The 25,183-nt window shown below is 37.9% G+C and overlaps 1 protein-coding gene and 1 long non-coding RNA gene across 7 annotated transcripts in view; one reads left to right on the top strand and one right to left on the bottom strand.

The window, feature by feature from the left end:
• Positions 1-25,183, bottom strand: part of CPED1 (cadherin like and PC-esterase domain containing 1) — a 269,698-nt gene that overhangs the window by 223,139 nt on the left and 21,376 nt on the right. For 3 of the 5 annotated variants that reach the window (XR_003516534.2, XR_003516535.2, XM_027574292.2), the window contains exon 2: positions 18,747-18,930. The exons of the other annotated variants lie outside the window; for them this stretch is intronic. Coding sequence is in view for 1 of the 3 variants with exons in the window: in XM_027574292.2 (XP_027430093.2) it covers positions 18,747-18,930 (184 nt within the window). In the remaining 2 variants the exon portion in view is untranslated. The remainder of the gene's footprint in view (positions 1-18,746; positions 18,931-25,183) is intronic. 5 annotated transcript variants of the gene reach the window in all.
• Positions 7,020-24,813, top strand: LOC113911572. Of its 2 annotated transcripts, XR_003516538.2 has the most exons (5): positions 7,020-7,061; positions 12,782-12,967; positions 17,069-17,251; positions 22,832-22,969; positions 24,509-24,813. It is a non-coding gene; the product is annotated as an uncharacterized LOC113911572 (long non-coding RNA). The 2 variants fall into 2 exon arrangements; XR_003516537.2 differs by lacking the exon at positions 17,069-17,251.

Genomic DNA, 25,183 nt, shown 5'->3' with positions numbered 1-25,183 from the left:
ATTTAAGGCTCTGTGTAGAGAGACATAAGTGTAATTTAGGAAACACAGTGAATAATCTTCTTTTCCAACTCTTTACTACCCCTTTGTTTCTTAAGCCTTTTTACCATAGGAGGACAGACACTCATTAGTGGCTTCAATCTAAGGAAAAGGGAGGACCTACCTCATCAGTGGGTAGGCTTCTGTTAAAATTCATGCATATTATCTAGAACCAGGCTCAGCAGTTTTCTCTCACTGGCAGTAAGGTACATTTACTAGAATAGGAACAAATGATGAAGAAATGGACATTCTCATGAGTGAGTAGCAACAAGCCCCAAGTGGTAGGTGAGATCTGACCGACTAGGCCAGCCTCTATAGCACCCTAAAGTGGGTGCTTTAGGTAAGGAGGCACCTGGTAATGGGCTAACAGGTCTACCACCTAAGACAAGTTTCAACCACTTCACAATTTTCTGAAAATTGGCCCTGCTCCTAGAAGCCAAGACGATATTGGAAATGTCTCCTGAGGCTAATAATTCTATTATCCATGAGATGAGTAATATTTAAGTCAATGTGCAACTATGCCAAGTATTATTAAAGTGTACCATACTTTCAATGTGACTTCTTCTTATGCATCTAACAGGTATAATTTATCCCATAGATTTTAACAGAATTCTGCAAAATCAGTTTCCTCTTATCTCATAACATTAATTTTCCACCTCTCCAGAGATGCTTGGAACATATTTGCTATTTTTCTCTCTAATTATTTACTACTCAAAATTCATATAGTAATCTCATTTCTTTATTTTGATTATCTAAAATCATTTTCTTTGTTTTATTGACATTCTTAATTTTAAGATTTATGTACATATTTTATTATGTTTTGATGCTTTAACTTCTATTAAATTGATTCCCAAGAATAATATTGCTGGCTTAAAAAGTATAAGTATTTTAAATTTTATAGATTTTTCCAGATTGCTTTCCAAAAGAAGACTAGAAATTTTCACATTTCCACAAGGAAGATATGAGAGCTTCCACTCCCAGAATTCCTACCAGCAATAAGTGATATCACCAATTTTGGGTTTTGCCAATTCTACGAATGTAAAGTGATATTTTATACTTTAAACTTTTTCTGTAACCTTTTCTGAATTTCACGATCTTTTCTTCTTTGTTTTGCTATTTGGATATGCTTTCTATAAACTTTTTTCTTTTCCAGTAATATCTACACCCAACTTGGGGCTTGAATTTACAACCCCGAGATTAAGAGTCACATGCTCTACCAAAGGAGCGGGCCAGGCACCCTTTTATAAACTTCTTATTACATTTGATGTAGTGTTCCATGTAGTGAAAAACTTTTTGTATAAAAAAGTTTTATGAATAAAAATGAAGTTTAAAAAACATCATTTAGCATAATAAAAATATTTGCAGTTGATGTGCAAGTAAAACTTCCTTTTTAGTAAAAAATTAAATTGATGTGTTATTTTTAACTCATCGGATTAAAAAACATTTTAACATCTATCCCTTAAAGATTGCGAACTAGCACTGGTGATGAAAGTCAAAATAGGAACCATCCTTTTGTAGAGAAATTTGGTAGGGAGAACCACAGTTTTATTATTTTCACCATCGGCCAAATAATTAAGTGTTACACTTAGATTTCCGAAATGTAATATAAATGAATATAATAGTAAAGTTGTATTGTATAGCAATTAGTTGACAAAATTCTAAATATCTATCAAGAAGGACTCTGTAAAAATCCCATGGTATTCCATATAATAAAATACTAAAAAAGAATGAAGCAAAAATTTTCACACACTTTGCAGAAACTAGTGTGCTATTGTGGTTATAGAATCAGGTTTGGTAGGGTGCCTGGGTATCTCAATTGGTTAAGCAGCTGCCTTCGGCTCAGGTCATGATCCCAGGGTCCTGGGATCGAGCCCCGCATTGGGCTCCCTGCTCGGCGGGGAGCCTGCTTCTACCTCTCCCTCTGCCTGCCTCTCTGCCTACTTGTGCTCTCTATCTCTCTGTCAAATAAATAAAATCTTAAAAAAAAAAAAAAAAAAAGACTCAGGTTTGGAGAGAGACAGTCGTGGGCCAAACCTCAGCTGTGCCAGCTCTGAGATGCATTGCTCAGTTCCTCATTTGTGAACCAGAAATACCTACCTTACGGACTAGAAGTGAGAATTCAATGAGCTAATGTAGGTAAAGTGCATATCACAGCACATTTAGTTAATAGTCAAAAAAGACAAACTTAAAACTACTGATAGGAAAATCTATTCAAATTTTTAAGCCTATGTTGATACGGCAAAGCTTTATCAGAATATCCGAATATTAACATTTTATCTGTTAAAACATATGGGATAAGCTATTGTATAAAGAGGCAGGAGGCAAAAAGGTAAGATGCAAGTGTGTGTGTTCATGTGTATGTGTGTGTGTGTGTGTGCGCACGCACGCTTGGGCCGTTCTTGGAGAGATGCCTGGAAACATGTACAACATTGACTGTGTTATCTCTGGGTTGTGGGATTTGGATTTAATTTTTCACATTCCTTTTTGTATTCGCAAACATTTGGTTAAATATTCTACCATAAACATGTAACATCTTAGAAAATGGGACTATTTTCTAAAAATGTAATTAGGATATGCATGCTTACAGCCAAGTAAAGAAATATTATTCTCTAAGAAAAATGACATTTGTCTTTTCACACATTACATATCTTTCATAGTACTATAAAATGTCAATTAACTGTTATACAGAAACAAAAATGTATGGAAAATTAACCTGGATCTTGATCATTTTAAAATTCAAAATGTCTCTGGTATCACAAAGAGTACCTTAAAAATACTCAAAGTATTTGGTGAGTAATATACAAAGTAATAGGATTTCTTTCTATAAGACAAGAAATAAAAATCAGTCTCAGCATGCAATAATCATGCTGTGTAGCTATGAGTTAGAGATTTCAGGTACCCACAAAATAAGGTCTTGCTGATAAGCTTTAATATGCTATTTCTCCAAAAAGTGGACAAATAATGAATAGAGCAAACAAACCAGTGGAAATGCAAACACTCATTATTCCTGATATGTTGGCTATCTGGATGAGCCTTTAGATTACCATGGAATGTGCCTGCCTTTCTGGCATTCCCAGCATTCTTACTATGATGCAAGTACCAATTTCCAACAGAAACAATCTGTTTTATACTACAGCTGTGATTTTGGATTTCCATGCCATACTTCCATAGAACAACAGGTCAAGTTCTCATTCTGAAAACAACCTCACTTATTAAAATGACAGAGTTTTGATATTGGTGAGGTTTAGTGAGATGGGAATTTTTTTGCATGTCTAATGGGAAATGCTTTTAAACTTTTCAGGTAGAATTTTGACAGCATGAATCATGAGCTTCAAAAAGCACCCTCATTCTTCCTTTCAATAGTTTTAATTTTAGAAATTTGTGCTAAGAAAAGAATTAGAAATGTAGACAAAGATTTATATAGAAGAATTATTTACACAGCAAAACATTGGCAACATCATAAATATTTAACAATGTGGAAAGTATTAAGAAAATCTTATTAAACAAACATTAAATACATCCACATAACATAATCTTATGTAGCCACTGAAATAATGTTTACAAAGATGTTATGGCCTGTGTTTCTAATAAATAGTATCCTAAAAAAGCAAGCTAGAAAATTGTGTAAAACGTATAAAAAACCTATAAAGAAACAAGTCCCAAAATTAACTGTCTTTGTGGGTGGCCTTATAGGTAATCTCCTCCATTCTTTATTGTATTTTTTATGTATTTTGCAATTGGAATAGATCCTAAAGATTATCTAGTCCAAAAATCTTCATCTTCTGTAAAATGAAAGGCTTCTGAAGAAATGAGGTAACTTAGTCACAGTTTCACATTGACAATAAACCCAAGGCAGCTTTCCTCTTTTCCCTAGTACCTTCTTGCTGCTCCTTGGGGGCACAGAATTACCATTTGGGATAAATCATATGTTCATGTTTTTACCTCAATCCCACTATCTTCAAGCAAACCCAACATGCCCAAAGACAGTTTAAATGCAGCTGCTTGTTGCTATCAATTCAAATGGGCCACTAGCCTTGACTATAAAGAATTAAGATAACATGTACCAAGACTTTGCATGCCAACTTATAATTATTGGATTTAGCATCTATTTGATTTCAGGAGCAGGGCTTCTCACCAATGTGGAAGATTGGCTCAGAGTCCTGGCAGGGCAAATGGGGAATTATTTGGCCACTAACTACTTAAATAGCAAATAGGCAGAACTTCTTTGTGCTTCTGGAAGAAACACAGAAAAACTGTAATAAAGAAGTATCCAGCACAGTAGTCTCAACATATGGTCCAGGACCAGCACATTAGCATTACCTGGAAATTTCTTATTTCTTAACACACCTCCCCATTGTTACTGACTGGGTCAGATCTACTGGGAATAGGGTTCAGCAATCTGTGACTTAACAAGTCTTCCAGACAATTCCAATACATAGTAAGTTTGAGAATCATGGGCCCAGTAAACAGTAGGTACTATGCTTGTGCTTTGCCAAAACTATGCTCTTTAAACAACCATCCAGAGAGGGATTCCCTTTACCTACTGATAAGTACAAAATACAGAGCTTGCTATTAGGAAAGCAGGGCACCCTAAGCGTCATCTCTGCCCTTCATACCCTTTAATCACTTGTTTGGTCACTCTGATAATGAGGTGGGATGTTAAACAAGATTTTTTAAATTCTAAAAGTTCCCTGTTCTAAATAGATCATTTTGTTGCACAGATGATGAGATTCTCATATGACTTTTATATTTTTCCTTAGAGACAGAGCTGAAAAGAATTATTATTACTGTTAAAAGACTACTATTAACTTCTTGGTGGAATTCTTTCCTTGAAAGCAGAGACATCACCGGCTTGACCAACTCTGAAACAAGGTTACAGAGAATTCGTCACTAAGGGCAAAGAGTATGTGAGTTTTGTTTTTCAGTTGGTTTTGCTCAGACACAGCCTGGAGCACATTTCATTTTGCTCTACCATACAACTATTTCATTTCACACTAAATAGTTTTTCCCTAGTTTTCTAAGAAGCAAATGATGCTTGAATATGCGAGGAAAAATTCAGTTATTTTCTTAGTATATTTGCAGGTTTATTTTTTCAACTGCTTATTCATTTAATTGTGTGCCTACTAGGTATATGCAAGACACTGTCTTATGCAGAATGAATAGATGAACAAAACATTCCTTGCTTTACAAGAAGTTTATAATATAGAAGGCGAGACGAGATGAACACAATAAAAAATATAAAAATATATAACACAAAACATACTCTAGGCCTCAGAGATGTTTGAATCATGTGTGATGAGGTCTCAGATAACTTGTTTACTATTTCTACTTTGAGGGAAATTCATGGGTAAACTTACAAATTAATTTAGATTTTAAGAAATGGCAGACAGGAAGGAATCCTCGGAGCCAAAAACCTCAGTAGCAATGCAAATCACAAAGTTTTGAAACGTGCTCTATGGTCAACTTATTTTTGACAAAGCAGGAAAGAATGTCCAAAGGCAAAAAGACAGTCTCTTCAACAAATGGTGTTGGGAAAATTGGACAGCCACATGAAGAAGAATGAAACTGGACCATTTCCTTACACCACACACAAAAATAGACTCCAAATGGTTGAAAGACCTAAACCTGAGACAGGAGTCCATCCAAATCCTAAAGGAGAACACAGGTAGCAACCTTTTCGACCTTAGCCGCAGCAACTTCTTCCTAGAAACATCGCCAAAGGCACGGGAAGCCAGGGCAAAAATGAACTATTGGGATTTCATCAAGATAAAAAGCTTTTGCACAGCAAAAGAAACAGTCCACAAAACCAAAAGACAACCGACAGAATGGGAGAAAATATTTGCAAATGACATATCAGATAAAGGGCTAGTATCCAAAATCTATAAAGAACTTATCAAACTCAACACCCAAAGACCAAATAATCCAATCAAGAAATGGGCAGAAGACATGAACAGACATTTCTCCAAAGAAGACATCCAAATGGCCAACAGGCACATGAAAAAGTACTCAACATCGCTCGGCATCAGGGAAATCCAAATCAAAACCTCAATGAGATACCACCTCACACCCGTCAGAATGGCTAAAATTAACAAGTCAGGGAACGACAGATGTTGGTGGGGATGTGGAGAAAGGGGAACCCTCCTACACTGTTGGTGGGAATGCAAGCTGGTGCAACCCCTCTGGAAAACAGTATGGAGGTTCCTCAAACAGTTGAAATTAGAGCTACCGTTCGATCCAGCAATTGCACTACTGGGTATTTACCACAAAGATACAAATGTAGGGACCCGAAGGGGTACGTGTACCCCAATGTTTATAGCAGCAATGTCCACAATAGCCAAACTGTGGAAAGAGCGAAGATGTCCATCGACAGATGAATGGATAAAGAAGATGTGGTATATATACACAATGGAATATTATGCAGCCATCAAAAGGAATGAGATCTTGCCATTTGCAACGACGTGGATGGAACTGGAGGGTGTTATGCTGAGTGAAATAAGTCAATCAGAGAAAGACATGTATCACATGACCTCACTAATATGAGGAATTCTTAATCTCAGGAAACAAAATGAGTGTTACTGGAGTGGTTGGGGGTGGGAGGGATGGGGTGGTTGGGTGATAGACATTGGGGAGGGTATGTGCTACGGTGAGCGCTGTGAATTGTGCAAGACTGTTGAATCATAGATCTGTACTTCTGAAACAAATAACGCAACATATTTTAAGAAAAAAGAAAAAGAAGAAGATAACAGGAGAGGAAGAAAAGGGGAGTATGTCAGAGGGGGAGACGAACCATGAGAGATGATGGACTCTGAAAAACAAACTGAGGGTTCTAGAGGGGAGGGGGGTGGGGGGATGGGTTAGCCTGGTGATGGGTATTGAGGAGGGCACGTTCTGCATGGAGCACTGGGTGTTATGAACAAACAATGAATCATGGAACACTGCATCAAAAACTAATGATGTAATATATGGTGATTAACATAACAACAAAAAAAATAAAAAAAAAAAAGAAGAAATGTGATCAGGCAAAGGTGAGTAGGCCAATAGCAGGGGGCCCACACATTACTATCACTTAGGAGTCCTGTAAAAAAAGAGTGATATCCAGGTTCATTCTCCTCCTCTAAAATTCTGATATAATTTTCAGAAGTGGGGCCTGGGCATAGACTTTTGTTAAGATCCCTGAATCATTCGGGTGTGAAGCCAAGCCTGAGAATCATGCTACAGCCGGCATGGGAAGCTTTGAATGCCGCGCCAAGAAATACCTCTTCTGATTAGGAGGAAATGAGATGTCACTGAAGACTTCTGCATAGGGAAGTGATGTAAGCAGAGCCATGTTTGTGTAATATTAAACTAGCAGTCGTGGTGGGAGTGTACTGTCAAAAGCAGAGACCAGCCCCTGGGCGAGTATTTAGTTGCCATTGTGATAGCATGAGAGGCCCAAAATGTGGAGCCATGGCCCAGATGCCTAATGTGTGCTGCAGCTGAAGAAGAGGGAGAACCTGAAGATGAGCTTTAGCACATGAGAGACTGAGGGAATGCAGTACTCGCAAGAGAAACATGGCTGGCAGAACCACAGATGTTACTGGGGTGGAAGAAGACAAGTGTAGTTCGCCACATGTTGAGACAGTGGGACACACAAATCAAAACATCTATCAGGTACCTGAGAATCAAGACTCTAAAAACTCTGCTTACAGAAGACAAATTAGGATTCAACATTATGCAGAGGTTATATCTACAGAGGAGATTTTTTTTTAGTGAGATATAATTGCATATAACATTATATTAGATTCAGGTGCACCACATAATGATTCAATATATGCATATATTGTAAAATGACCACCACAGTAAGTCTAGTTAACATTCATCACCACATAGTTACAAATTTGTGTGTGTGTGTGTATGTGTGTGTGGAGAACTTTTACCATTTACTCTCTTAGCAACTTTAAACATAAAATACAGTGTTATTAACTATAGTCACCATGCTGTACCTGGCATCCTTAGAACTTATTTCTTTTTTAAAAGAATTTATTTAGCGGCGGCTGGGTGGCTCAGTCATTAAGTGTCTGCTTTCAGCTCAGGTCATGATCCCAGGGTCCTGGGATAGAGCCTCGCATCGGGCTCCCTGCTCAGCGGGAGCCTGCTTCTCCCTCTCCCACTCCCCCTGCTTGTGTTCCCTCTCTTGCTGTGTCTCTCTCTGTCAAATAAATAAATAAAATCTTTAAAAAAAAAGAATTTATTTATTTGAGAGAGAGAGCACACAAGTGGGGGGAGGGGCAGAGGGAGAGGGAGAAGCAGGCTCCTGCTGAGCAAGGAGCCTGATGCAGGACTCCATCCCAGGACCCTGAGATCATGACCCAAGTCGAAGACACAGACACTTAACCAACTGAGCCACCCAGGCGCCCCCCTAGAACTTATTTCTAACTGGGAGTGGGTACCTTTTGGCCACCTTCATCCATGTAGTCCAGCCCCCTCCCCCCCCACACCACTTCTGGCTGCCACCAATCTGTTCTCCAGAGGAGATTATTGAACTTGAAGAGTAGAAAAATATCTTGAGGAAATATCAAGATAGGGGAAAAAAAGAAGACTGCAGATAAGTGTCTTGGAGAGAATGTCCATGTTTGGAGGAAGATCATAAAGAAGAAGGGTCAGAAGGGTTGGAGAAGCAGGAGAGGGCAGCATTAAGGAAGTTAAGGGAGAAAAGAGTTTGTAAGAAAATTCTATACCCCATGGGACCTAGACATTGCTAGGACAGGTGTTTATTCCACTGATTCACACATTTCACCAAGTTTGGGAATCACCGTTAAGTAAGATTAAGGAAATTGAGAAATTACCTCACATTAAAGCTTAATTTCAGTTTTTAAAAAATTACTACATAACTTTTGAAGAACACTGATATTCTACTCAGGCTCAAATTGGCTCTCATACCAAAAATAATGCAATCATAAATATAGTGACTATGTTTTGTAAAAAAAAAGGAGTTTCTTGGTAAATTCCGAAAAAAAGTTATTTTAAGAGAGGGGCGAGTCAGATTATTGAGGCTTAATCAGAGAGAGATTACTAAGGAAAATATACTTTTTCTTGAGTCTTGGATGTCTAGACATCCACAAAGAGATGCTGTTAGGAAGAAGCAACTTTAGCTAAAAGGAAGATGAAAGATCATAGAGAATATCCAAAGGGAAATATTAATGAATAATGTTTAACTAATTAGTTAATTAATTCTCCGGAGGGAAAGTCAAGTCTCAAAGGGAAGTGACTGGGGAGGTTTACAATAATTATAAAATGGAGAGTAGAAAGCAAAAGTGGTAAAAAATGAAGAGGCAGTCTCGAAAATGTGGATAGATGCTCCCAAACTCCTCCCAAATTGAGGGAACCATCTAAAATATTTCAAGCATCTAAATCTGATAATACACTAGTATAGTAAACACACCATATCTGGAGTCCCCAAACTCCCTGTAGTTAATCCACACACTCTGTCACTTGAAAAGTCCCATATGAAACAGTTTGTTTTTCTTTCCTGGAGTCTTTCCTTAATCTAAATATAATACGAATATTATTTATTTTTACAAATTAAATCTGTGATTCGAAGCATAGTTTAGTCTATGGCAAAACCAACAAAATGTATAATTTCTGAAAGAAAAAAAGTCTTTAATTCTAAAGAAATATGAAAAGAACAATGACATGAAATAAATTCCAGTTGACCCTTGAACAATGCAGGGGTGAGGGGATACCAACTCCTGTAGAGTAGAAAATCTGTATAAAACTTTCAACTCCCCCAAAACTTAACTACTCGTAGCCTACTGTTGACCAAAAGCCTTACCAATAACATGAATAGTCAACTAATATATATTTTGTATGTTCCAAGTATTATACACTGTATTGTTATAATAATGCAAGCGAGAGAAAAGAAATATTATTAAGAAAGTCATAAGGAAGAGCAAATACATTTATAGGACTGTTCTGTAAGAAATCCGTGTATAAGTGGACCCACATGGTTCAAATCTGTGTTGTTCAAAGGCCAACTGTACTTACAAAAATTAATTTGAGATGAAAACAACATAGAACATCAACCAAAGTTCTCAAATTTACCTGTACTTTAGAATCACCTGGAGATTTTAAACTCTAGATCCACTAAATCAGAACATCTGCACCTAGAAACTAGGAAGCAGGAGTTTAAAGCTCTTCAGAGGATTTTCACGGACAGCCAAGTTTGAGAACCACTGATCTAAAAAGATCAGAGGGAATCCATATTACCTGGTGTCTGAAATGAAATATTTTAACCGACCACTGAATTTGGCTATTAATTTTGTAACTGAGGCAAACTACGTGACATGTAGTTTTTTGTTGTTCTACAAAAGCAACCATATGTATCTGCCAAGGGAAAAAAAAACCTGCAAGATTTTTTCCCTTCACACTAAGCCAAACAATAGTATGTTATTTGTAATATGGTTAAATAGAAAAAGATTAATGCTGTAACTTTAAAAAAAATAAAAGTAGCAGAAAGGGCATTTAAAGAAAGAGTTCAGAGAAAGTATCTTCAAAGCTATATTAAACATTTCCCGGCTTTGGAAAACTTAAATACCCAATCTGGTTTCTATGAAACTTAAAAAGATCAAACGATTAGAAGGAAGCTAGGCTTGAATGAGAAATGCTGGGGATTTCAGTAAACATCTGGTTACCATTTTCAATGGTAAGAACCAACCCACTTAAGGAAGCAAGTTTAGTTTCTTTGGAGTAAAAATGAGACACTGGCTTTTTGTTCTCTTTGCACAGTGGAGGGTAAAGGAAACATCAGAATGGGGAGGTCACTTGAAGCTCAACTTTTATAAATAAGAAAGCTTTTTTCAAAAACTAAAGTAAATTGAACTCGGGTCTCTGTAGTATAAACAGCCCAACCGAGTTAAGGTTAAATAAACATTCCTCGAGCTCTAGTGTGCCAATTAAAGAACAAATTCTGTTTGGTCGTAAATACATCAGTAATTCTATAAGCACGGAGGAAAATAACAATAAACCTGAACACACAATTACCGCCTGTCATACTACAATAAAATAGAATGGGTGCAGACCAGCAAGTTTCTTTGATTCAATTTCCTTTTTTCTTTTCTCCCCAGTTTGATTAACTAAAGGCACAGAAGCACTTCTGATATCACCCAAAACCTATTCATTCCTTGCATAATAAAAAATGTATGTCAAAGGCGTTCTTGGTGAAATACGGACAAGGCAAAACACACTGTGCCTCTTTAATGTGACCTTTACTCTTTCGTCTTCCTGCTAAGTAATCATAGAGCATATTAAACTCAGGGAAGCAGCAGGGGTGCTGGTGTGAGGCTGCAGACAGGAAGGAGGGAGAGGAGCAGTTCATTAAGCTCTCTAGTTTTCAAGGATCAGTAGAAGCATCTGCTATCAACACGCACTACTAGCCAAAGGGGAATCGCCCTGGGTTTTGCCTCCAGACCAATGTTCCTCCACTCCTTTGCTCACCATTCCTCTCTTCTGCCCTTGGATGTGAGACTAAAAAGACTAAAGAAAAGGAATCCCTAGAATGATGAGGTTTATTTATTTTTAAAAAAGATTTTATTTATTTATTCAGAAGAGACAGAGAGAGAGAGGCAGAGGGAGAAGCAGGCTCCTTGCTGAGCAGGGAGCCCGATGCAGGACTCGATCCCAGGAAGCTGGGATCATGACCTGAGGTGAAGGCAGACGCTTAACCATCTGAGCCACCCAGGCGCCGGAATGATGAGGTTTAAAACCTCGTCTTACTTTCCATCATTCTGTGCATATAGAGGTTACAGTGCCAACCTGAAAAAGACTTGGGTAGTGATTTTACTCATTCTCCTGAGTAATAAATCAAGTGCTCGGGAGCACCCCTGACTTGATGCCACGCCAACAACACCTCCTAGGTTCTGAGATGGGCAGTTCCCCTGCTGGGTAACTCTGACTGATAAAATGTTCATCCTTAAATTGGCCCTGGTTATGTCTTCTAGAGTTACCACAAATAAATCTTGTACCCAAGTGTCCCGTTAAACAGTGGGTGCACAAAAATATTGGTCCAACTACTTTCAGGGCCTCCCAGAAACATTGTTTGCAATTGGAACCATCCATTTTCTTGTGCCTGCTGCAGAGCTGGTTTTGGCTGCAACGGCAAAAATATGCCCTCTTCAAGTATACGTAAATAATTCTCACCCAATGATAAAATATACTATGTGTCAGAGTCTCTTGGACCATATATTACTTAGACTCTACCCTGGGAGCAAGTTAAAAACTTTTGGAAAATATTTATTCTCTCTTAGGCCCCTACTCCATTCTATGAACGAAAACAATGATTTACTAAATAGGACCTGGATGATTTGACAGAGAATAATTTGATGGTGATTCTATCTTTTTCTGTAGAGAAGGTGTATGTTATAAAATCCCTGGGTCATATGATATATTTTTCCAAAGCAAGGGATTGGAAGAACATAAAGATGAATATTTTACACTATTCTATGCAAAGAGGTAGAGAGCGTGCTCTAAAGGACACAAATGGGACCTAAATCACAAGATGGGTGCTTGACCCTAAATGCTTTCTACGTCCACAAGCCACAAAAGCTATATGCTTACTTTCACGTGTCCTTTATTGGACAGCATTTTGTTAGGTAATGCTATGTGTTTCATTGTTTTATGGGATATTAAACCCTCAGTGAATCAGTCATCACCGCTAGGCAGATAACTCACAAATTCTCATCTTCTGCCCCGGCCTCTCTGTTTTCTTCAGTTTTTGGTAAATGCATTCAGATGAAAAGCTCAAGGCACCTGAGACTAAATATGCCTAGAACTAAACTCATCCATCCTCCTCCAAAATCAACAGACAGTAACACTGGTAAATGTGACAGAGGAGTCTTAAAAGCAAAAGAAGAAAAGAACTCTGAAAAATGGACACAAGCACTAAAAGCCCCAACAGGTAATATCAGCCCTATATACTACCATAGTTGTAGTTGAATTACCTTTATATAAGAACAGATTTGAGCATAGGTAGAATATCAGTGTACCTATAAAGTTACATAAAAATAGAAGGCTTATCAATTAAGTTTTAATGTGAATTTTCTGAGGTACTTCACTATTTAAGGGGCTCAAATATTGGGGCACCTGGGTGGCTCAGTCATTAAGTGTCTGCCTTCGGCTCAGGTTATGATCCCAGGGTGCTGGGATCGAGTCCAGCATCGGGCTCCTGGCTCAGCAGGAAGCCTATTTCTCCCTCTCCCTCTCCCACTCCCCCTGTTTGTGTTCCCTCTCTGGCTGTCTCTCTGTCAAATTAAAAAAAAAGGGGGGGCTCAAATATTGGTACACTATGTTATCTTCATTTATTCATGCATTCAGCTGTATTCAATAAATATTCATTGTGTGCCTCTAGGTGGACAGCATGGTTTTAAATGATAAGACGAACAGACATGGTCCCTGACCTCAAGGAACTCATAGATTTTTTTCTTAATGAGGGGTCTTTCCCAAGGGAATGGTCCAGGAGACTATGTGTTGGAATTTCAGGAGGGTTTACAACCCAGGCCTTTCAATGGGAACATGTAGGTTGATAAAGAGGGCCTTGAAAGCACCTATCATTTATCACAAAATATCCATTAGCAGCACCCCTATGTTCTTCATATAGAACCCATTTTAAGTGTACCTCCCCAGAAAGGAATCTCCATAATCTCCTTTCTGGAATTAGTTCTTGACAGAAGTAATGATATTATCTCCCATTCCTGGAGTGCCCATAATGTGGCATTCATAGAACAATCCAAAACAATCAATTCCCAGAGAAAACTAGGGCTTTGAGAGGTTAAGTAACTTGTCGAAGGTTATATAACCATTAAAGGTAACACTAAAACTCAACCCAGGTTTGATCTTACTCCAAAGCTTATTCTTCTTAATTACCACAGTCTACTACCTCCCCAAGAAAGCAATTATTGTGGTTAAGCTCTTCTTACTTATGGGAAATTTAAATCTCAACTTCCTTATAGGTTCTTCTTGAATACAAATAAACTAAAGAAAAAAAAACTGAAATATGCTTTCCATCACAAAAGTTAAGCTTGATCTGTAGTAGTTGCTTCTTTTCCATACAAACCCCAGAAACAGCTTTTGGCAAGTAGCCATTATAAATAAACCTTCAAAATTAAACTAAATTTCAAATGGTACATGGATGTGTTGGACATTTTTGAGAGTGAAAGTGAATGTAAATAAAAGTATTGGAGGATAGAAAACTATTAAATTATAAGTAGGGAAGGAAATAGGTTTTTTCTTCTCTAATCTATTTTCCACAACATTAAGTAATGATCTGTATCTCTCGCTCTATTAACTATATCTTTTAATAGTGCTTCCCAAGAACACAGCTGGATAAATTACAGTGTCCTTATTAGGGAGGGAAAAAACCGTGAAGCAACATTATTTAAAATAGCATTCTCCAGAACACAATATATCAAGTTTAATATCAATACAAATATCAATAAATGCTATCACCATATTAACTCTAGCCCTTCCTAGAAATGCCTTGGTCATACCGTGCTGTAATGTTATGCTCTCAGCTCCTGTTGGAAGGTTGCTGTATGAACTAAGATATGACATCCACTTCATCTGCCTCCTGACCCATTACATAACTTAGGTTTGTTTACTTACTAATCCCTTCAAGAAACTTGTTTTAAATATACTGCTTGGGCATGTGGGTGGTTAGGGGAAGGAACGTCATGTTCCCTTCTTTCTGAGAGTAAAATTTCCATTCTTTTCCTTGTTGCTCTCGGTATTTGCAGGCTCAAGCCAAAATTAAGCTTCAATTATGGTAACTAAGAGGAATATCCAGACTGAGCCCTAACTTTATATTTCCATTTTAGTAATGTTATTATTATATATTTTATTGTAAACCATCAAATCCTTTTCAAATGAGGTTTGGTATAAGTTACAAAACTAAACTGTCTCAGTCCTAGAGTTTAACCATCAGCTTGGGATGGGATCAGATGACATAGAATTAATCTAGCTACATGGGTCAGCAAACTTTTTCTGTTAAGGGACCAATAAATGTTTAGGCCATAAGAGCCATACCAGCGGGCCATCGATTGCCAACCCCTGGCCAGAAAATTGATATAGTCTTCCACTTTTTGTGTTTCTTCAAAAAAACATTCCATGTAGAACCCCATGTTACAAAAACAAGAGCAATTTGAAACCATAAGAATGACCAATTCTGTAGCGAGTTGGCATTTGTTTTTCACAGGGACTATATAATACATTTAATTTAGAATTGCAAGGTGTATTCAGAAGTGAACAGAAAACTGATAAATATGCACTACTCTTCAAGTATACAGAAATAATTCTGATCCAATGGTACAATCTACTGAGACAGGGTCTCACGGACGACATACTACTTAGATGTTACCATGGGAATAGGTTAAGATTTTCGGAAAATATCTACTTTCTTTTAGGCTACTATACTATTCCATGTACTAAAGCACTGATTTACTAAGTAGTATCTAGATACTAGGAAGGGCAATGATTGATGGGTGCTTCTATCTTTTTCTCTAGAGAATTATATGTTCTTACAAATGCAGGTACATAAGATATATTTTTTCCAAAGCAAGAGACTGAAGGACGACAAAGTATATGTCTTACATGCTGCTAAGTTTTATAGGCCTAAATCTGTAAAGACAATTGTCCTCTTACTGTTTTCTAAATCAGCCTAAAAATTAAATGCTTGTAAATACCTATACGGTTAATACTTAAGTAGTACATTGGCGTTATAGCAAGCAGACTTTTGCATTGTTTTATTCCCAGAATTAAGTCTAGAGATTGCTATGTCTTGAACCAATAGTATATCCCTTAGGATAGTGTGCCCCAGTGGGATATATATCAGAATCATTGTGTCTGTTTTTAACATATAAATTTCCGGGCCCCACTCCCAGACTATTGAATTAAAAAATAGTGGCTGGGCTTTACGTTGTCTCCTCCCAGAACTCTGATGGGGTGGACAAAGTGATTAAATTCTCACCACATACTACCATGAAGCAATATCATTATTGCCTTTAACAGATAAGAGAACCAGAGCTAAAAGAACCTAACTTGCTTAAAGTTGCATATCCTCAGCCCTACTGGCTTTCGGGATAGAGCCACGGACTTCTGTTAAATCACTAGAATGGAATTAACCAGGGAAAAAAACATAATGCCCACATTCTAACTTAGAACCCGAGACTGTTTACTTTTCCTTTCAAGGAATATTTACTAAATAAGTAGTAGGAAAGCTGAATAAAATATAAAGCCCAAATGTTATTCTACAAAAACAGATTATCCTTAATAGTGGAATTTTGCCTGGCTATGACCCTTTTATTTTTTTGATTTTTATCCATTTCTGGCCTTAAAGGTTTAAAAAAGAAAAAAAAAAAGTAGCTCCAGGCTGGAAAGAGGCCGCCAGTGCTTCAAACAATGGCATAGAAAAAGGTCAGCAGAACTGACTGGGGTCAGATCAGAAGAGGAGAGAAAAGCAGGTAAAATGGATAGGTAGAATAGGAAAATATTATTTTGTATTTATTTTCCTCCAACCAAGCATGTATTTTATAAATGTCTCAAATCTGCTCCTGGGCACTTAGTAACACTTGTGTTAGTACCTATTTTTTTTTTTTTTTTGATGTAGTAGTTTCAAATTTCAGTTTAGCAGAGAGCAGAAGCTGCGACAGCAAAGTTAAAGATAGGAGGGGTAGGTCTCCCGATCATTCTGAATTGCTTCCATTTCCCCCAAGATGCTCACCATGGAGAAATTAAGTTTAAATGAGCAAATATAGCATCATACTTTCTGCTGCCATATGTATGGTAAAGTAAGCATGAGGTGATTATGGGAAACTAAAGAAAAACGAATTTGACAAGAATCAAATCTTTAGAAAATATTTTTATAGTGAGTGCCTCAATGCAAACACAATTTAGAGATTAAATCTGTGGCCATGGAAATAAACTGCAATAAAAAAGTGATTTTTTTCCTATATGTTAGAAAATCAAGGAAATGTTAGATTATGGTCACAGAACTTTTTTATTTCAGATATTTGAGGTTGCCCTCACAGTGAAAACTACAAAATTAGATGAAAAACCAAAAGTCAATTTTGCATACTCTTGAAATTGCTACCCTTCTTGAGGCCTTATCCAGGAATATCTTATTATATGGAGTCGAAGAAACCAAGAAAGAATGAGGAAGTGGATGTTTTACAAGCTGAGGGAATATGGGGTAAGTGAGCCAAATCAGCATTTACACTGACAAAGTCTGGTGACACCCATCTCGTTATCTTATGCTGGGCCCAGCAGCTGCTTTGGCTGCCAGAGTTTATTGCCTTCAGGCTGTCTTTGCACTGTTCTTGATATTTGGAAGATGCAAAGTCATCCTCCTCGTAAAACTGACCCAAGGACATTAAGGGAGAGAGCAGACGTATTCCTTCTGAATTGCAACTGGACAGAATTGAAAATTGGAACTGAACTGAAGTTGAAATGCACGAAGAACCAACCTTCTGCCCCTGCACAGTCAGGAGCAGCTTCAGGGAGGCAGAAGAACACAGCAATTTCGGACACCAGCGGTGTGTCATCACGAAATCACCTACTTCAGGGATGGGCTAAGATGCTTTATGGGATGAGAGGGAGACTCAACATTTTATATCTTTCCTTAACATGGATAAATGGTTTTTCTGACAATACCATTTACGGATGCTCCAGAACTCTCAATTGGTCCTTCTTAATAGAACCAAGCACAATGCAGTTTCCAAAATTCATTTTCAGCCCTCTTTGATATTCCAGAACTTTCACCTGCCCTTTGGTTTTTCTCATTTGCTTCCAGAAGCCCAGCACTCTAGATTACCATAGGACTCCCAGGGGACAGGGCCCAGCAAATGGTGTTCCTGAAGACCTGTCCTCATGGCCCATACTCGGCAGGTTTTTAGAACCTTTGTTTTCATCAAAGTGTATCTTTCTGGGCCCTATCCTCCAAAAGCTTTGCTAGCTAAGTGGCTTATACCTTTACAGCCAGTGCGGTGAAAGGTGAACACGGTGAAGGGGAATTGTGGCTAATTGTTCCCCTCACCTCATTCATTCAGCGGCATCAGCTAGCTCTTGAAAGAGCAAGGTGGAGTGTATCTGCTCAGGAAACCTTAGCTGTTATTGTTACTGCCCTTTTTGACCCTCATCATTTCCTCAACTTTCTTTTCAAATACCCTGTTTAAAAACTTGTCTTTTATTTCTCACTTCAAATGATAGAAATAAAAGTACTTGACTAGTAATAGTTTGTGTGATAAATATCCATAGTTCTTTCACATTTTAGAGCCAATCTGTGAATCACATTTAAGCTTGCTTCTCGAAACAATTTTCAGCACATTCTACTTGCAGTCAGATGAAGTGGCAATTTTCTTAAAATATGGAGCAGTTTGGTGCTGGGCAGAACATGTATTCAGGCTCATAAACATAAACATTTTTTATGTAGCATTTAAATATGAACTATGCAACTCCAAATGCTACAAAAATATAAACAAAATAATTTCAGGAATAAAGAAATATAGCTAAAGAAAAATTGAGAGGAAGCAAGAAAAAAAAGGAGACAAGTTTTCTTTGATACAAGAAAGTTGATCACGGCTAAAAATTTGTTTTTATAAATTTCTTTAGGGAAAGAATGTAGCACACTCTAGAAAGTGTTTCACATTATATATCAAGCAACTTGGGTATTTACTTCTTATTCTGACCTTTTTCTAGCAGCCCTAGCCCAAGGCCAGCACCGATCCTTTCTTCAGCGATGACAACCGTATAGCGATGCTGAGTGAGAAGGTGCTGGTGGAGCTGAAGCTCTGTTTTGCTGAAGGAAGGAGGCCTGTAGAGTATGGCCCTTCTGTCATGGCTGCCAAAGTGTGTCTCTACTGATTTCTCCATCTAAAAAACAAAAAACAAAAACAAAAAACAAACAAACAAAAAAAACAAGAAAGAAAGGAGACATAAAAATTCAAGAGTAGGAAGTAGCACACTGCCCTTGAAGGACATCATTAATGCAAATGCAAGGGCCATTCCAAAAGTTATCCTGTCAGTTTTTCTCTGGAAATGAAAGACAGACTCTCTGAAAGGCTGACAAGGACAAAGGCAACCTCACAGGCAAGAACTGAAGGTGAACTGAATTTTTCTCACTATTACAGAGATGAAAAATTTAGGCCATTAAAATATAGAGGTCCTAGAGGAATACTATTACATAGAAATACAGAGCTCAACTCTAGCTGAAAATATAAATTAATACCAATGCCTTTCATCTGCATTGTGCTTATATAAAATATTTCCAGATGCATTATCTTCTAACAGTGCTTTTTAGGTAAACACAGGAGAGGAAATCGACTCAGAAAGGATGGATTTTGTGCTAGCAGGACGTGTTCAGGAACAGGGAGAGCTGCAAAGCAAGCTCCAAGCTCTTTGGAGATACATAATGCTGCTCGATCACGATGCAGCAAAATTGGAATACATCTCAGTGTGGCAGGGTGGCTCCCTGTCCGCGAAGAAGAATATCATAATTTCAGGTTCTTCCCTCCATAGTTTATTGCTCCTCCAAATAAATATTCCTCTTTCTCACACCAATGTTGGAAATTCCACTAACAAAAGGGAATTTTCCAATTGACAAGTAGAAAGAATGCTGATATTTGAGTTCATTATATGGTATAATAGCTGACATTGGGTATTTTCCTGAAAACTTGAGATTAAACCTTCATAAAGTAGACATTTTTTGTTGCCAGGAGCGATGAGATTGGATGGGGGTTATAATGAGCAAAGACTGGGAGGTCAAAGAGGAGGAGACAAAGGAGTTGGGGGAGGATGATGAGGGAAAAGAGATAAAAAAACAAAACTGGGAATCCAAATAATTCACAGTGGTACCTCTGAGTCCAACTGTTCGCTTTATGGATCTAAAATATATGGACCATGTCTTTTCACTACTTAAATTTCTTCATTACTTCCCATTACTGATAGAATCCATTCCAAATCTTCATCAAAGAGCACAAGGCCATTCAAACTTAAACCCTGTCTTTCTTCTCTGGTCATATCACAATCTTAATCATTCCCATTCCTGATCCCATCCTGTTCTTTCATACACATCCCCCTGTGCCTTCTACCTAAAATTCCTTCTTCTCTCTCTCTGTTTCGTCCATCTGACTAGCTCCAAATCAAACATCACCTCTTTTGGAAAGTTTTCATTGAAATACACCCTCCCATTAGCACTTATGAGAGGAAGTGTGCATCTCTCCCTGATGTGAGCTCCTTAAAAGGCGGTACACATGTATGCATAGTACATGTTTAATAAATGAAGATATCTACAAAATTAACGAGCCACAGTGCTCTATCAAGATCTTTGAAGATATGGGTGGAAAGAAAGAAGAAACAGATTTCGATTACAAACCCTCTGAGGTCAGGAACCATATCCTAGTTTTCATTGCATACAAATTATTGCCATCTGTAAATGAATAGACAAAGCAGAGTGCCGTGCAGGAGCACATAAACTCTGGAGAGACTGCCGGCTTTGAATCCTCTGGTTCCACCGACACTCTTTGTGTGACCTTGGACCTGGTATATGGGAAATACTATATGTGTGGGTTTTTTTTTAAGATTTTATTTATTTGAGAGAGAGAGGGGAAACATAGAGGGAGAGTGAGAGGGAGAAGCAGACTCCCCGCTGAGCAGAGAGTCTGATGCGGGGCTCAGTCCAAGGGGACCCTGAGATCCTGACCTGAGCTGAAGGCAGATGCCTAACTGACTGAGCCACCTAGGCACCCCTATATATGGTTTTTTAAAAGATTTATTTATTTACTTGAGAGACAGAGTGCACACATAAGTGGGGGAAGGGGCAGAAGGTGAGAATCTCAAGCAGACTCCCCACCAAGCAGGGAGCCCAATTCGAGGTGCGATCTCAGGACCCTGAGATTATGACCTCAGCCAAAACCAAGAGTTAGACACTTAGCTGACTGAGTCACCCAGGCACCCCTATATATGTGTTTTTTAAATAATAATATAAAGAGCAAAGAGTCAGAAAAAACTCTTTCTGAGTCTAAGCTCTGCCTGGCACATGGTAACATAGGCGTTTAATATGTGTGTGATGGATTTAATAGAAAGGAATAGAACACTAGCTAATCACACCTCCCCTGTGTGGCACTTTGGGCAAATATGATTAATTAGATATTTTCCCTTGTTAAAGGATACCGTGTTTTATTGATAATGAAATGATTGATTGATTGATTGTTAAGGAAACTTTTTAAACTCAAAAATTTAACTGCAAACTGGGACATGATTTCCCAGCCAATATCACATTGTTTGTCACAATAAGCTTATGAGAAAGAGTCTTTGAAGTCAAAAACAGGTTGAGCCTCTGTACACAGGACTTAGAGGAACTAGTAACCCACAGGAGGCCAAAATAAAGAAACATGCATCTAGGTGCAAGGGAAGACAGATGCTTCCAAATATATCAGTGTCACTCAGGCGAAATGCACAGTGCCAGAATTCCCTTCTCACATTATTTTCTTTCGTAATCACAGGATGCTCCTCTCTATTACAGCTGGCTCAAGTAGAGCAGTGATTTCACATGAGGAGAGTGTGTTTTCAAACTTTATGTTATTATTTTGAAAGATACATCCCTCCTCCCCCTACCCTGGCCATGATGAGTTTAAGCAAGAGCAATGTAGCTCTTACCAGTGTATCCTACATAGAGCATATTGTAAATAAAGTATAATTACTGGCCATATTTTCTAATAACCTTTACAACATAGACTGACATTTTAACTTGCATCTCAGACTACAGAGAATAATGGGAAGTGAGCTTGTCGGTCAAATTATGTTGTATTATCCTGTAATACAAACTGCTCCTGTCCTTGTCATATTTATAACACACTGTATCAGCAAAATGGCCCAAGACCAAGGGAAAAGAACACTTTTAACTGGTCCAACAACAGGTGCACACACTGCATACGTGAAATAAAATCTACGTGAATAATTATGTCAACCGCACCAATAAATGTGGGATTATCAAATGCCAGAAGCAGCACTTTGGGAAATGAGAGCTCTTGATTACTCCTACAATTCTAAAGATGTATTTTTAGTGGAAGAATTTAACCTGGCCATCACTACAATAACTTAACTTGAGACTCACAGCCCTGCAGAGAAGACCTTAGGAAAGAATGAGTGTTACTGGATGTTAACATTCTGAACTCCCAAGTCATTTCTCTCTCTCCCTTCTTCTAAAAACAGCTGAAAAATTGTCCCTCAGAAATCACTTTGCAGACTATATGAAAGTTATTTTAGTTTTTAAAAAGATTTTATTGATTTATTTGAGAGGGGGGAAGGGGCAGAGCGAGAGGGAGAAAGAGTCTGAAGCAGACTCCATGCTCGTCAGGGAGCCCGACATGGGGCTCAATCTCTCGACCTGGAGATCATGACCCTGAGATCACAACCTGAGCAGAAATAAAGAATAGGACTCTTAACTGACTTTACCACCCAGGTGGCCCTGTGAAAGTTATTTTAAAACTGAACACTTTTGGGGAGCCTGGGTGGCACAGTCAGTTAAGCATTCGACTCTTGATTTCAGCTCAGGTCGTGATCTCAGGGTCATGGGATGGAGCCCCGCATCAGGGCTCCGTGCACATCCGGGAGTTTGTTTAAGATTCTCTTGCTGTCCCTCTCCCTCTCTCCCCACCCCACCCCATTTGCACTTTCACACTCTCTCTCTCAAATAAATAAATCTTAAAAAAACCGAACACTTATTATTTTTATTGGAAAGACTTCAAAATCTGAAACTCTTATACCACATTAGATAAAGCAAAGGACAGAGTGTTATAATAAACAACCTGAAGTGTCAGATGCAGCAATGTGGAGGAAGAACAGAGGAAGACCAGGGATCCGAAATCTGCATTTGAATTCTGACTGCCACTTTCTGGTTTCATCCATGGGGGTGAGTTGTTTTATCTCTCTACAGCAGAGTTTTCTCATATGTATAGCTGAAGTAACAAATTCTACCTCATGAAGTTGTACGGGGAATTAAATTAGTTTGCTATATGAAAGTGTCCAACAAAGTGTTTCATCAATAAATGACATCAATTATTAATAAAATTGAATAATTATATATTGTAACTCTGATTTTCCATTAAAAGTTCTATAAGCATTAGGGGCACCTGGGTGGCGCAATCGGTTCAGCATCTGACTCTTGGTTTCAGCTCAGGTCCTGATCTCAGGGTTGTAAGATCGAGCCCTGCGTCGGGCTCCGTGCTCAGCCTGGAGTCTTCCTGGGACTCTCTCTCTCTCACCCTCTGCCCCTCCTCCCTGCACTCTCTCTCTCTAAATAAATATTAAAAAAAAAAAAGAATTCTATAAGCTTTACAATTACTATAGTTTGGCCTCTGTCATAAAAAGCATTTCTGTAATAAACTATATGTTTCCATGTATCTTGATACATGTTTTGCTCTATATGACTCATCACCTTTTTTTTAAAGATTTTATTTATTTATTTGAGAGAGAGAGAGGAGGGGGAGGGGCAGAGGGAGAGGGAGAAGCAGACTCCTCACTGAGCAGGGAGCCGGACACAGGACTCGATTCCAGGACCCGGGGATTGTGACCTGAGCCGAAGGCAGATGCTTAACCAACTGAGCCACCCAGGCACCCAACTCATCAACTTTCAATGCAAAAATATAATTTATCTATTTGTTATATTTATTGTCTGTCTCCCCACACCATAAAAGGAGGTAAATGAAACCATATATTTTGTCTATTTTGTTCACTTTTCTTTCCCCAACCTAAGACTACTACTGGGCACATAAGGGGCACATAATATATAGTCTTTGAATGGAGGAATACAAACATCTTTTTTTCAATATGTATAAGTCTTGGTTATAAATAGAAAGTGGTGAACATTTGTATTAAGAAGCTTATTTCAGCAGAATTTCAAATAGTAGCAAGAATGACAAAAATAAGATTAAATGAGCAAAGTAATGAATTTGCAGTAGGAAAATCAAATAAAGAGCTATATTATAAAACTTTATTTCTCAGTTACTTACAGTATTAAAAAATCTTCAACCAAGACTTACCACAAAAGCAGGAACTATAGCTCTTTAAAATATAGTAAGGATGAAAAATAAAACTTGGATTTTTTTTCACATGACAGAAATGTTTTCTAGATTTATTAAAGTAGCCATGTATTTATGACACCTTTTGATGCTCAAATACAAATCATATAGTAGACCTTGGATGTGTGTTATATATAACTAAAAGTCAAATTGCCTTGCTGGTCTATATCTTTGACATTTTAGAAATATTGCTGAGTCTATCATAGTGAATTATGTTTTAATTTTCCCATTATAAGAATAAAATAGGATTTTTTTTTTTTTTACCCACTGGTGAAATTTGTACTTACTTTAGAGAATTCAAGAAATAACATGGAGTTTTCTTGGATGCATATGCTACACATTTTCCACTTAAAAATTTTTTGTAATTACAGGACAGTTTAGGAACCACAGGCTCCCTGGATATGCAAGCAGAGCCTCATGACAACGTTCCTCACCCAAATGAATCTTTAGTTAACCTCTGCCTTTATCTCACAACTGACTCAACTGGATCTCAAGCCCATCATGGAAGGAACACACACTTCTCAGACCTACTCCATGACAATGAGCACCTTCTGATTGTACTCCCAAACTGCACCTTGGGGCTACTGTAACCCATGAACAACCAATGAAAGGCAAGTTTGCTCATCCGTGCCTCTATGTCAGTTTTAAACAATAATAGAGAAACAAAAGCAATAAAGTTTCAATACAAAAAATGTATTCCCAATACAGCTTTGATGAAATGGCACCCACTTAAATAGCTATTCCCAAAATCCATCACCAGTTATTTCTCAATCTATCTTTCCCTTTGGCACTCTTCACAACTTATAGTTATATATGACTTGTTTAATGTCTGCCTCTTACACAAATTTGTATGTTTCATGAAAGCCTAGATGTGTCTGCTTCAGTCATTGTACTTACAGCTTACGATCAGGTTCTAAGTAAGAGGGAATGGATGAATGAATGAGCAAATGAATGAATGCATGAATGCAAAGTGTGAGTTCATTATCTGTAAACTTGTGTTTATTTTACTCACTATCTGGTGGAAACATCAACTAGAAAAATCTCAG

This window comes from Zalophus californianus, chromosome 12, assembly GCF_009762305.2.
Source record: "Zalophus californianus isolate mZalCal1 chromosome 12, mZalCal1.pri.v2, whole genome shotgun sequence".
Lineage (NCBI taxonomy): Eukaryota > Metazoa > Chordata > Mammalia > Carnivora > Otariidae > Zalophus > Zalophus californianus.
Note: the sequence above shows the minus strand (reverse complement) of the source record. Positions and strands in the feature narration are given on the sequence as shown.